General features: G+C 41.6%; 1 protein-coding gene across 1 annotated transcript in view; it reads left to right on the top strand.

The window, feature by feature from the left end:
- Positions 1-10,654, top strand: part of EIF3E (eukaryotic translation initiation factor 3 subunit E) — a 65,234-nt gene extending 54,580 nt beyond the window's left edge. Inside the window, exons 11-13 of the mRNA XM_065586023.1 lie at positions 4,703-4,805; positions 6,006-6,140; positions 10,478-10,654. Of these exons, the coding sequence (XP_065442095.1) occupies positions 4,703-4,805; positions 6,006-6,140; positions 10,478-10,516 (277 nt within the window). The 3' untranslated portion in view covers positions 10,517-10,654. The remainder of the gene's footprint in view (positions 1-4,702; positions 4,806-6,005; positions 6,141-10,477) is intronic.
- The last annotated feature ends 3,523 nt before the right edge of the window (positions 10,655-14,177 follow it).

Genomic DNA, 14,177 nt, shown 5'->3' with positions numbered 1-14,177 from the left:
TGTGTATTTTAAATATCTTGAATCCTTCATTCTATATCTGGAATTCTGTAAACTGTTTAAATAGAGGGAAAGCCTTCAGTGTAAAATGAACAAATGGAGGTGAGGTTGTAAGATGCTTAAATTAGCCAAAATGATCTGAAGACTTGCGTCTTGAAGCTGTTTTAGCTAGAGAGATGCACAAGTTAGTTTTTGTTTGAAATACAAAAGATACAGAAAATATAAATTTATGTTTCCTAAGTATTAGGTTACTTACTATAATAACTTTATTAGCACTTGCAACTGTGGGCACTTTTAAAAACAATAACCTAGAACCCACCTTTGTTTCAGTTCTGCTCTTTATTAGAGCAGGGATGGCGGTATGATTGTGAATTAATTCAATTGATCACATCAAGAAAAATACCCCCTTTGAATCTCTGGGCACTTTTATTGAGCAAGGTGTATTGTTGTCAGTTTAGTTTCATTTCACCTTTATTCTCTGCAGTTACCATAGAATTATTGGCTCTAGCCATGCATTCAGGAAAGCCATAAAACCGACCTCTTTTGCTAATCTTAATTTTCAAGTTTACGTTTAAAAATATGCTTAGTCTTTCACCATGATCACTCCTTTTACAATGAGCATTTGCAACTGCTGCTGAGGTGTGCCCACTGGGCAGGAATTCTGTGCTTTTGTCTTGAGAAATTATTAAATAAAAAAATCAGTTTGAACATATGGTTTTGTTAGCAAATCTTCTTGTTTGCTTGAATTGTATGCATGTTTTAAGAACACTGAATTTAACTTACTATGGTTTCTTGAGACGTTTATTTAGGAGCAGCTTGCAAATTGTTTTCTCTTAGAGGCTGCTGAGCCAGATGCCTACAAAGTTGTAAACTAGAACACTACAAATTTACATCACATTTGAAAATGTTCAATGTAAAATGCCTCTGGACAAGGTTAGAAGTGCAATGTGATATAAAGCTTAAAAATGATTTGGACTAATTAGATGTTTTTGGCAGCCATTCTGCAGTCAGATGCATTTTCTATTATCATACCGCAGTTAATGGAAAATCAAATATAAATGTTGATTTGTAATCAGATACATTTCATTTTTGAAATGAAACTTTTTCTGCATGTGCCTCATTGAAGCACACTTTGAAGCTAGTGTTTTAAAGAAAACTTAATTTTTTTACATTTAGCAGCAGGCTTCAAAAGAACATATCGTTTTGACCTTTAATTTTTAAATGTGACCTTCAAATATATTTCAACAACAAAAAGACAACATCAGATATATTTTGTAAATGTCTCAAATAAGTAGTGCAAGAACAACATTGAGCATGTAAGTATAAAAAAAAAAAAAACTTGTTTTGGACCTTTGGCAGGTAGGCCTACTGTAGATAGACAGCACCTGCTCTGAGTAAAGCCAGCTACAGACAGAATGTATCATCAGTCAGGAGACTCCATTGAAAAGCCTGGACCTTACCTGAGGAATGTAAATATTAAGGTGTCATTAAGATACTGGAAAATCTCTCAGAGCTTGTCTTAAAATATTTTTTTACTTTTTGGCATGTACTGTTTAAAAATTGGAAAACATACAATATTATGTGCCACTTAAACCACTTTGTTTGACTATTGTTGACACCAGCACTTAGAGCAGGGTAGGGCTGGGTATTGACAAATTTAAAAAGGGTTTTGTTTCAGTATTTTTGCAAAATCCATCTATTCTATGAATTGCAAAATGCAAATTATAGTTTAAGTACTATGCATATGGGAGCTATAGAAAAACCTAAGATAGCTAGCACACATGTTAAGAGCACTGATCTGTTAAAAGAGCAGTGTCAAGTTGTAGTAGATAAGGTCTGAAGTGTGTTTTTGTTTTTTATTTTTATGCACAAATATCCTGATTTCACTGAAGTGTGGTTGTTTCCTTGCTCTATTAGGACAGTGACTGAGATTCCAAAAGAAATAGTAATTCCAAGACTAGAAGAGACCTTATAAGGAAACTTGTATTACAATAAGTACACACAGTTTGCTTGTCATATAGATCTTGATTCAGGAAAAGACTTCAGCATGTGCTTAAAGTTAAGTGCTTTCCTGAATCAGGGCCTTATGCAGTACAATCTTTTTAATTGTTTGCTATTAGACCTTTGCTAAAAAGTGGTGAAAATGGTGGTGCCATTTTTAATAGTTATTTCCAGTCTGCAGAATATGAGCTATAGTGAGGTTTTATTGCTAAATGTCACTAACTTTTAAACTATGCTACAGTATATCCATCCAAGTACTTACAAAAATAAAGTTCTTTGAGATGCATTATCCTTGACATTTTATTCAAGTTATTTGCTAACTTGAAATATTTGGTAATCTGCATTGCAGATACCTAGTCAGTGTGAATTGATGATCTGTTCCACAGCAGAAACTTTTTTAAATAAAAATGAATTATCTTACTGTGGCCCAAAGTAAGTTATTTAATACACTGCATATTTTACCCTCTTAAGTTTTGTAAACACTACATGTCAAAAGTGAATGCCATCATCATGTTTGTCTTTTTCTTTTGTGCTTAAGTTAATATGTTTAGTGTGAGTTCTATTAACTGTCTTGCATAAAAAGTTACTGACTACTCTTTTGGCAATTAAAAGATGAATTGCTTGCAACAGGAAGTGGTAAAACAACCAGGAGGGGCCCTGTTCTATAATTTTGCTACCATTTGCTTTTAGGTCAGAAGCGTCAGGTAAAAGCACCAGACATTAGCCAAGTCTGGAAACTGATAGAAGCATGAGATTTATAAGCCTTCAAAATGAGTCAAGCTCCAGCAGGAAATGCAGGGAGTTTATTGGAAAGCCACAGGAAACACCAGCTGCAGGAATTATGGCTGGTCAAAACAGCGCCTGTTCCATTAAATAAAATGAGACACATCCCCACTTGTGTTTTTCCTTGAAGAATGAGAAATTGCAAGAAATCTGGGCATAAAGTGTATCATCCTCAAGAGGGTGATGTAATTGTCACAAATCTATATCAGAAACCCTCTGAAGTTCAGGAACAAGTGTCATGACACAGCACATCAAAGTGAACTGCCAGCTGTGTGGTGCTTTATTGCTAATTGAGTTAATGTGAAACACTTCCCTGAACCAATTATCTAAACTGTATTTAAATCCAGCCAGCCTTCAAGAAAAGGAAAAGCAGCTCAGATGGTCTCTTTATAGTGTTAGTTGCCGTTTTATGTTGTGGTGAGATTACTTAGGCGCCTAATCTTATTTAATACCTTTGGTTTCTGGAATATATAGTCATGATATAATAAAATTTTGTAACTGTTCATCAACATTGAACCTTTTCCATTTTTGAAATGACATATGGATGACTAAGCGTGTGAAATGTAAAATCAGATTTGAAATAGTATATTAAATTATTTATTACAGCATGTATCATTCTTGGCTTCTAAAGTGTCAAACTTAGGGGCTTTCAACTTACAGTGAATGTGATGGCAGTAATCGTAGCATGTCAGTAAGTGTTGAGTTGGTTGTATGGGGCAGTCTGCTATACATTTTTCCTGTGTATTTATTTCTATTCCTGAGTACAGTTGACTGTGTCCTGAATGGTATGAGTGAGGGAACCATAAAGCAAGGGAGTCTTAGCCCTGCGTGTGTCTTAATCAGTTAAAAATCATTATTTTATTTCTTTGAGGAGGCAGGGTTGGTGGTAGGTATTTCTGTATTTTTGTTGAATTTACTGTTTAGATTATTTTTGCATTGCACACACTCTGTCATATGCAATATTTGATTGCTGTCAATCAGAAACCTCACAAGCCAATCAAGATTTTCAAATTGTTCAGGTTCACTCTCTTTGCTACTATATGTTGATTGTCTCCTAAAGAAGAGGTCCTCTTCATTAAGAACGTGGCTATAATTTGGTGGTTAGTTTTGCATACTGTGAGCCATCTTCTCAGGTGTGTTTGGATCATTCTATGGGACGGAGTTGCCACAAAACTGATTTACCTGGTAACAGGTTGCTTATATGCCATAGACCTGCTGTAGCTCCTACACTACCCCTTCCCCTGCAACTGGCATAACGATGTGGTCAGAGCATCCCTAGTCTATAGCAATCCCCAGCTGCTAAGAAGGCTCTTTGGGGCCATAGGCAGCTGGTGCAAATTCAGCCTTTGATCTGCTCTAACTTTTGTGCCATTGAGAGGAAGATGCATGGCTAAAAGTTTAAAAAAAAAAAAAAATCTGTTCTAGCATTTCTTAGTTCTACACAATAATATATTCCACACTATTTCATAAATTGGATCCAGTTGGTGTGCACATAAAAATCTTAGATAATTCAGTTTCATGCCAGAATGCTGAAAATTAATTATCTAGAGACAGACATGTAAAATAGTATAGTTTAATTCATAGCACTGTGCTTGCGTCTGGTTGAGTATACGCCTGCTTAGATTTTGTGTAATTGCTTGTGCATACGGTAGAAAGTTACGACTACACTCTTATTTCAAAACCTGTGGTATATGAAATTATTTCAAAGTCAAATGAAAACATGCTTCCCAAACACACACAATTTAGCGCATGATAAATGTTTTAGCTAATTTGCAACTTCTTGTTGTTACTGAAATTGTCAGCTTACCTGATCACTGTTAAGTGACCCATGGTGCTTGACATGACAAGTATTACACTGTAACATGAGAGGTGATAATTATTTCTGTCTTTTGAGAGCAGTCTGTTTTTTTCCTTTCATCAGTATGCTGGCAGATAAACTAAATATGACCCCTGAAGAAGCTGAACGATGGATTGTCAATCTAATTCGAAATGCAAGACTGGATGCCAAGTTAGATTCAAAATTGGTAAGTTTTGTACTTCATTGTGTTAGAAGAGTCCAGCTTGATTTGTTTGATCCTAATTTTCTTTCATAGTAGTTGCTGGCAGTATTTGTAATACTAATATACCTTTACATATTTTTTATTCTATTGATTCTGAAGTGTGGTGTTCTTCCTTTACCCCATTTTGGCACTGCACAGATAGCTGTTGTAACAGGTATAAAGGTCATTAATACTAGTTTGAGAGCAGGAGTTAAGCCTGTCTGTCATGGTATGGTTAAGGTTACATAGTCTCAGTTGTAAATCATACATTTTTTTTTTTTGTAATCTTGGATACAAGCCACTGTGAATATAATCTTGTTTAATCCTTTATAGTTAACTGGACTATGAGTGAAATTTTAAAATAGTTGGTCATGTGAAATGAGGTCCTGCACTTAATGGCATTTCTCTGTTTGTCTGTTGTAGTGTGATAATTTGTGTAAAACATATCTAATCAGTTCCAGAATTTGATATCAATGGGTATCAATCCCTTTTGATTTTTTGGTAAAAACAGGAAAAGCGGATTTCCACTAAACTCAGGCTGATTGGCTGATTTGCCTTTGATGTCACAATCCCACTAAGAAGCTTCTGGATGCTGAGTGACTTTGAAAATCTGGCCCTTATTTGGGTGCCTAAATGAGAGCTGAGGTCTTTTGATAATCTGGTCACAATTATGATGGGTGCTGAGGATTTGAAAAGCTGGCCCAGAGCTCTTCTGCCTACCTCCTTATTCCCTTCTATTTTGGCGACTCCTTGCAAACGCTCCTCTCCATGGGAGGGGCACTCTCTCCATTTCTCCCTCCCCCACATACATCTGCCGCCATGCCAGCAGCTCTGAAATAGAGGGGGATGGGTGAGAGTGGGACAAAAGAGCTTGTGGGTAGAATGAAATGGTGTAAGTAGTACCTGATGTGTGCGATGAACTTGGCCTACATAAGCAGTGAATTGTACAACTCTCTAGTGTAAGTATACAAGAACAAAAAAAATGATTTAGACAATTGTATTAAACCTGCTTTGGATCTGAGAAATACTCTCCACTTGAACATGTGTGCGTTGGGGCAGAGTTAATTGTGTACAACCTTAATTTTGGCATTTCTTATCACTTTTGAGTGGTTAAATGTTTTTTGCATATTTGGTAAATTAAAGTATGATTCCTCATGAGCTGTTTTTTTTCGATTTAATTTCTAGGGCCATGTAGTTATGGGTAACAATGCGGTCTCACCCTACCAACAAGTGATAGAAAAGACCAAAAGCCTGTCTTTCCGGAGTCAGATGCTAGCTATGAACACTGAGAAAAAATTGAACCAGAGCAGTAGGGCTGAGGTAAGTACCAGTTACATGTGTCTGTATTTCCATATCCTCATTTAACTTGGAGAGAAGACTACAGACTTTTGTTATTGCTACTAAACAAACGCACACTATATAATCTTTGCTTCTCACTCCCTCAGGGACATTTTTAACTGCTCTGTGGCACTGGAATTAAATTGAAAAGAATTTATTTTGTTGCCATGAGTTTACAAGTGGGCAATAGTTCCTGCTTTCTTTCATCTTATATCCCTACTTTATTCTTCTAGCTCTTCCTTTCACCCCTCACATAGTTCCATATCCCTCTTTCCATTCTCTGTTTTGGTTCTCGTCCTCATTTAACAATGCCCTCTTGTACTTTAATGAATTGCCTATTCCCCATGAATTGATTCCTGATGTGGCATTACAGAAGCATCTATCTCACATGAAAAAGGGTGGATTTATGCTAACCTAAATATATTTATACACTGAGTTAGCAATGTCATCCTGGTTGTGTGATATTATTTGCTACCATACTGGAGGTGCCAGTTCTTTAGTAACTCCTGCTTTTGCTTGGTGGACACTTTAGTCAGTCAAGGTATATCTACACTACAATTAAAAACTCACGGCTGGCCCATGCTAGCTGACTCGGGCTCAGGCTAGAGGTCTGCTTATTTGCAATATAGAAGTCCAGGCTCTGGTTGGAGCCCGTGCTCTAGGACCTTGCAAGGTGGGAGGGTCAAGTCAGCTGTTGCGGGCCAGCCACAGGTGTCAGACTGCACTGTGTAGACATACCCTAAATTGATATGGTTGGAATACAAACCTCCCTTAATCTGTGGGCAACCATGCACCTGAAGAAAAAATGAGACTGATGTTAAAACATGGAAATTGAATGGTTGTGTAAAATTCTAGGACTCAGTCTGAATCAGTTTAATTAAGGACTAGAGGTTTTATTGATGGGCTTAACTATCTTGACACTCTCTTGACCTCCCAAGCATAGGCACCGCCTCCATAGGTGCGCCAGCCCACAGAAAAAAATTACCGGGTGCCTAACATCCACTGGCAGCCAGCTTTCTTCCCATTCCCCCCACCACCACCACCACCACCTGCCAGTGGCCCCGCCGATCAACTCCTCCCTCTCCCTCCCAGCGCCTCCCACCCACTGCAGTCAACTGGTGGGTGTGGGGCCTTGGGGAAGGGGTGGTGTAGGGGTGGGGCCTGGGGCTGAGTGGGGGTTAGAATCATAGAATATCAGGGTTGGAAGGGACCTCAGCAGGTCATCTAGTCCAACGTTCTGCTCAAAGCAGGACCAATCCCCAACTAAATCGCCCCAGCCAGGGCTTTGTCAAGCCTGACCTTAAAAACCTCTTAGGAAGGAGATTGCACCACCTCCCTAGGTAACCCATTCCAGTGCCTCACCACCCTCCTAGTGAAAAAGTTTTTCTAATATCTAACCTAAACGCCGCCCCCCCCCACTGCAACTTGAGACCATTACTCCTTGTTCTGTCATCTGGTACCACTGAGAACAGTCTAGATCCATCGTCTTTGGAAACCCCCTTTCAGGTAGTTGAACGCAGCTATCAAATCTCTCCCCTCATTCTTCTCTTCTGCAGACTAAATAATCCCAGTTCCTCAGACTCTCCTCATAAGTCATGTGTCCCCCTAATCATTTTTATTGCCCTCCGCTGGACTCTTTCCAATTTTTCCACATCCTTCTTGTAGTGTGGGGCCCAAAACTGGACACAGTACTCCAGATAAGGCCTCACCAATGTCGAATATAGGGCAATGATCATGTCCCTCGATCTGCTGGCAATGCCCCTACTTATACAGCCCAAAATGCCATTAGCCTTCTTGGCAACAAGGGCACACTGTTGACTTATATCCAGCTTCTCATCCACTGTAACCCCTAGGTCTTTTTCTGCAGAACTACTGCCTAGCCATTCGGTCCCTAGTCTGTAGCAGTGCATGGGATTCTTCCGTCCTAAGTGCAGGACTTTGCACTTGTCCTTTTTGAACCTCATCAGATTTCTTTTGGCCCAATCCTCTGATTTGTCTAGATCCCTCTGTATCCTATCTCTACCCTCGAGCGTATCTACCACTCCTCCCAGTTTAGTGTCTTCTGCAAACTTTCTGAGGGTGCACTCCACACCATCCTCTAGATCATTAATGAAGATATTGAACAAAACCGGCCCCAGGACCAACCCTTGGGGCACTCCACTTGATACTGGCTGCCAACTAGACATGGAGCCATTGATCACTACCCGTTGAACCCGGCGATCTAGCCAGCTTTCTGTCCACCTTATAGTCCATTTATCCAGCCCATACTTCTTTAACTTGCCGGCAAAATTACTGTGGGAGACTGTATCAAAAGCTTTGCTAAAGTCCAGGAATAACACGTCCACTGCTTTCCCCTCATCCACAGAGCCAGTTATCTTGTCATAGAAGGCAATTTGGTTAGTCAGGCATGACTTGCCCTTGATGAATCCATGCTGACTGTTCCTGATCACTTTCCTCTCCTCTAAGTGCTTCAGAATTGATTCCTTGAGGACCTGCTCCATGATTTTTCCAGGGACTGAGGTGAGGCTGAATGGCCTGTAGTTCCCCAGATCCTCCTCCTTCCCTTTTTTAAAGATGCACTACATTAGCCTTTTTCCAGTCATCCGGGACCTCCCCCAATCGCCAGGAGTTTTCAGAAATACTGCAATCACATACGCCAACTCCTTTAGCACTGTCAAATGCAGCACATCCAGTCCCATGGACTTATGCTTGTCCAGCTCTTCTAAATAGTCCTGAACCACTTCTTTCTCCACAGAGGGCTGGTCACCTCCTCCCCATGCTGTGCTGCCCAGTGCAGCAGTATGGGAGCTGACTTTGTTCGTGAAGACAGAGGCAAAAAAAGCGTTGAGTTCATTAGCTTTTTCCACATCCTCTGTCACTAGGTTGCCTCCCTCATTCAGTAAGGGGCCCACACTTTCCTTGACTTTCTTCTTGTTGCTAACATACTTGAAGAAACCCTTCTTGTTACTCTTAACATATCTTGCTAGCTGCAACTCCAAATGTGATTTGACCTTCCTGATTTCACTCCTGCATGCCTAAGCAATATTTTTATACTTCTCCCTGCTCATTTGTCCAGTCTTCCACTTCTTGTAAGCTTCTTTTTTTGTTTTTAAGATCAGCAAGGATTTAACTGTTAAGCCAAGCTGGTCGCCTGCCATATTTACTATTCTTTCTAAACATCAGGATGGTTTGTTCCTGCAACCTCAATAAGGATTCTTTAAAATACAGACAGCTCTCCTGGACTCCTTTCCCCCTCATGTTATTCTCCCAGGGGATCCTTTCCATCAGTTTCCTGAGGGAGTCACAGTCTGCTTTTCTGAAGTCCAGGGTCCATATTCTGCTGCTCTCCTTTCTTCCTGGTGTCAGAATCCTGAACTTGACCATCTCATGGTCACTGCCTCCCAGGTTCCCATCCACTTTTGCTTCCCCTACTAATTCTTCCCAGTTTGTGAGCAACAGGTCAAGAAGAGCTCTGCCCCTAGTTGGTTCCTCCAGCACTTGCACCAGGAAATTGTCCCCTACACTTTACAAAAACTTCCTTGAGCACCCCCGGGGAAAGGAGGAAGCCAGTGTCTATGCTCCCAAGCCTCTTATGTTGAAGGAAGAGAGAAAAGCAGAAGACTCGAGGTCCACCAGGGATCGTGCTATATTGATTTTAATTTACTTGGGACATTCTTACATGATATGGTTATGTTCTGGAGAAAACCCATAGATAAACAGATTTTTCCAAAATTCCTACTAAAGCTAAAAAAATACAAAATATTAAAATTTTAATTGGCATTTGTCACTAAGGCTGAAAATATACTGAAGGGACCATTCTGACAAACTAAGGTAGATTTGTTTAATACTGTAGAAAATCGTGTAAAAGGTCAAGTAACACAATTTTGTAAATAGTGTCAAATTATTTGTTACTTTGAGACACTTCAGGACGGTTCAGAAATACTTTCCGTTTCCTGCCTTTCTGAACCAAGGAAAAATCTTTGGCAATGTAACTGTGTTAATAGAACAAGAATGTCACAACAGGTTTACTTTAACTTTAAAAATATTGTATGGAGAAGTGAATCACTATTAAACACTGTGGTGCTGATAAACGTTTAAGCAGTTCATTTATCCATGTATTATGACTTGACGACTAATTATTAAACTGATTCCTGGTGGATGGTATTTACAGAAGCAACCATCTAACTTTATGAATAGGTTATTTTAAAAAGTTATTACAAATAATATAGTATATGCTGTTAACTTTTCAGTGGCTCATGTAAACAAACAGCTTCCTCTTTTCCTACTGATCCTTAATTTTTTGTTTTATATATTTTTAGGCACCTAACTGGGCTACTCAAGACTCCGGCTTCTACTGAAACAGTTCTGAGGGGGGGAATATCAAATTTTCATTTGAGAGGAGAAGATAAATATATTATGTACCTTTTCTCAAAGAGCTAATTCTGGGAATTTGCAATACATAATGAGTTGAATAAAATTGGGTACTTTTAACTGTCTTTAGCTTTATAATTTGAGTAGTTACATGTTTAAAAAATTTGCTACAAGATCAAATTTGCTACAATATAGTTCCATTTTCCAGATTTTTAAATTAAAATTTAAATGTTGACTACCTTTTTACAATAGGCTGCAAGTTCCACTTGGTATAAGATCAAATATATTTTTGCATCCATCTCTGTTTGGAAACATGGAAATTCTATTTCTGGCTATTTATTTCTTTTTATATTTGCAAATAGTCACATCATCAGATAGAACTATGGATTATGGGTCCAAGACAAGAGACTGTTAAAAGCACGTTCCTGAATGGTACAAACTGTCGGACAACCCTAGAGTATGTTGCCTATATTCCATACCTGACATGACACCTACCTTTAGGCAGAATGTCGACTGAGGCTTCGTATTATATAGGAAGGTACAGTGAAACTTCTGGAGGATTATGGAATTGGATTTGAGTTAAACTCAGTAATACTGCTAAGAGTAATTTAAAGCTAGAATATCAGTCCTCTTCTGCCTTCTAGAATAAAAGCAGCATTGTTTTGCTATGATTCTACCTACCTGGAAAGAGGAGGGAAGACCACTATCGCACTTCCCAATGTAAACATAAGCTCTACCCACTTTGCTCTGTCGTCTTACTTCCTGAGCGTGTAATGTGCTGAATCCTGTAAATTTACTGTAGCTTCTAATATGAAGTAAGAACAGAATCTTTCAGCTCTGAAGAGGGAGAGTAAGCACCACTTGAAGCAAATAATGTTTTCTGTCTCCTCACCTATTGTCCCTCTTCATAGCAATACCAGTTTGCCCCTTGGTGTGTGTGAGGGGGAGGGAGCTATTATCTCTTGGAATGCTTTTATGGCTGCCTCAACTTGGAGTCATCTTCTGTTTTCTTGTGCTCTACCCTTCTTCTCTGGGTTGGATATGATTTTCATACTTTCAGCTTTCCATATGCATGGCTTGACTATCTAGATTTCTTTATACGCTTGTGAGTAGTATCAGTCTTAGATAATGTAAATGCAAAATGGTCTAAGTTAGGGTTACCATATTTCAGCAAGCAAAAAAGAGGACGGGAGGAGCCCCGCCCCCGTCCTGCCCTAGCCCCGCCCCTGCCCCTCCCACTTCCTGCCCCCCTCAGAACCCCCAACCCTCCCCCCATTCCTTGTCCCCTGACTGCCCCCTCCTGGGACCCCTGCCCCTAACTGCCCCCCAGGACTCCACCCCCTACCTAAGCCTCCCTGCCTCTTGTCCCCTGACTGCCCCCTCCTGAGACCCTCCCCCCAACCTAACTGGCCCCCTAGGACCCTACCCCCTACCTGTACCCTGATTGCCCCAACCCTTATCCACACCCCCACCCCCAGACAGACCCCTGGGACTCCCACGCCCCATCCAACCACTCCCCTCCTCCTGACAGCCCCCCACCCCAGAACTCCCGACCCATTTAAACCCCTCTGCTCCCTGTCCCCTGACTGCTCCGATCCCTCTCCCCACCCCTGCCCCCTGACAGCCCCCCCCCGAACTCCCAAACACCCCCCCCGCTCCTTGTACCCTGACTGCCCCCTCCTGGGACCCCTGCTCCTAACTGCCCTCCAGAACCCCACCCCCTACCTAAGCCTCCCTGTTCCTTGTCCCCTAACTGCCCCCTCCTAAGACCCCCCCCAAACTGCCCCCCAGGACCCTACCCCTACCTGTACCCTGACTGCCCAAAACCTTCTCCACCCCCCCAAAAAAGCCCCCCTCCCGAACTCCCGACCCCCCCCCCCCGTCTCTTGACTGCCCCCTCCAAAATCTCCCTGCCCCTTCTCCTGCCCCCTGGCCCCTTTACCCTGCCGCTCAGAACATGGTGTTGGGCTCTGTGTGGAGCCGGACACGTGGCTGCGCTCCCCAGCGCAACACACAACCCGGTCCCTGCCCCTGCACGGAGCTGCCGAGGCCCGATGCAAACGGCCCGGCAGGCAGGACGGCCGGCTCAGAATGCGGGGGGGGGGGAGGAGGAGCTCTACAGCTGCTCCGGAGTCCAGCCCGGCAAGCTGCAGGGGGAAGGGCTCTGGCTGCCAGAGCCCCATGCGAGCGGCTGACTTTCCTGCAGCCCTCCCAGCCGCGCCTCGCTCTGCATGGGGGGAAATCCCGGACATTTTTAGTGATTTACAAATTCCCCCCCCGGACGCTATTTTTAACACAAAAAGGAGGACATGTCCGGGTAAATCCGGACGAATGGTAACCCTATCTAAGTTAGAGCTGTGCAAATAACTGATTTTTTTTTTTTTTTTTTTAAATTTATTGGCCATTCTAAAAATTTGAAAAAAGTGTTTTGGGTCAAATTGATTTTTTTTTACTTTTTGATGAATTATTTCAGATTGAACAAATTTCAAAACAAAACATTTCATTTTGATTTCAAGCATTTTTTCAAATATTTTTAAATTGTTAAATAAAACTGAAGGCAATTTGTAAAACAATTTGTTTTGAACTAAAAATGTTTCATTTCAAATATGCCAAAGTATTTGGATGTTTTCTGAAAATTTCTAGCTTTTTGGTCAAAACAATTTGGCAAAACTTAAAATTCACAAAACATTTTGATATTGCCAAATATGCTTTTATGCTCCTCTACCTCAATTTCCAGAATTTTTGATGTGTTGCTAATCTCATCCATGTTTTTTAATTCATTTATGCCTTGGAATTGTCTCTGGAGGTCATGATCATAGAAGGGAGAGTCTGGGACCTGCCCATTGAGAGCATCAACTTTCAAAATCATAAATTGACTCATTCGGAGAGTAGCTAGTGAGCAAAGCAAAGTGATATACTCATTAGTAAGGCTGCAATTTAGTCATGGGTATTTTTATTAAAAGTCACGGATAGGTCATGGGTAATAAACAAAAATTAATGGCCCGTGACCTGTCCGTGACTTGTACTATAAATATCCCTTACTAAATTTTAGGTCCTGGGGGGCGTGGGGCAAGGTAGCCACCCGGGTCCCTGTCGGTGCTGCTCAGGTGACCGTGCGGTCACTTGCGCCAGAGGTCCTGGAAAGTCTCGGAATCTTTGACCTCCGTGAAAGACTTGGAGCCATCTCATTAGCCTGTGCTTGCTGCATGGACCCTCTACTTCAGTGGTGGGCAACCTATGGCCCGTCAGAGTAATCTGATTGCGGGCCGCGAGACATTTTGCTGATGTTGACCATTCGCAGGCATGGCCCCCTGTAGCTCCCAGTGGCCGCAGTTTGCCATTCCCGGTGAATGGAAGCTGCGGGCCACAGGGACGTGCTGGCTGCTGCTTCCCGCAGCTCCCGTTGGCTGGGAATGGTGAACCGCGGCCACTGGGAGCCACAGCGGGCCGTGCCTGCGGATGGTCAACATCAGCAAAATGTCTCGCGGCCCGCAATCAGATTACCCTGATCGACTGCATGTGGCCCACCGGCCGCAGGTTGCCCACCACTGATCTACTTAGTTCCTGCTCTTCACCCAATTGCCAGTCTCACCTCCTGCTTGTCTAATGAGGCTGTTCTTTGCTTCTGATCCCTTTCCTGCTAGTCAT

Source organism: Chrysemys picta, chromosome 2, assembly GCF_011386835.1.
Source record: "Chrysemys picta bellii isolate R12L10 chromosome 2, ASM1138683v2, whole genome shotgun sequence".
Classification (NCBI taxonomy): Eukaryota; Metazoa; Chordata; order Testudines; family Emydidae; genus Chrysemys; species Chrysemys picta.
The sequence above is the reverse complement of the archived record's forward strand: the minus strand, read 5'-3'. Positions and strand labels throughout refer to the sequence as shown.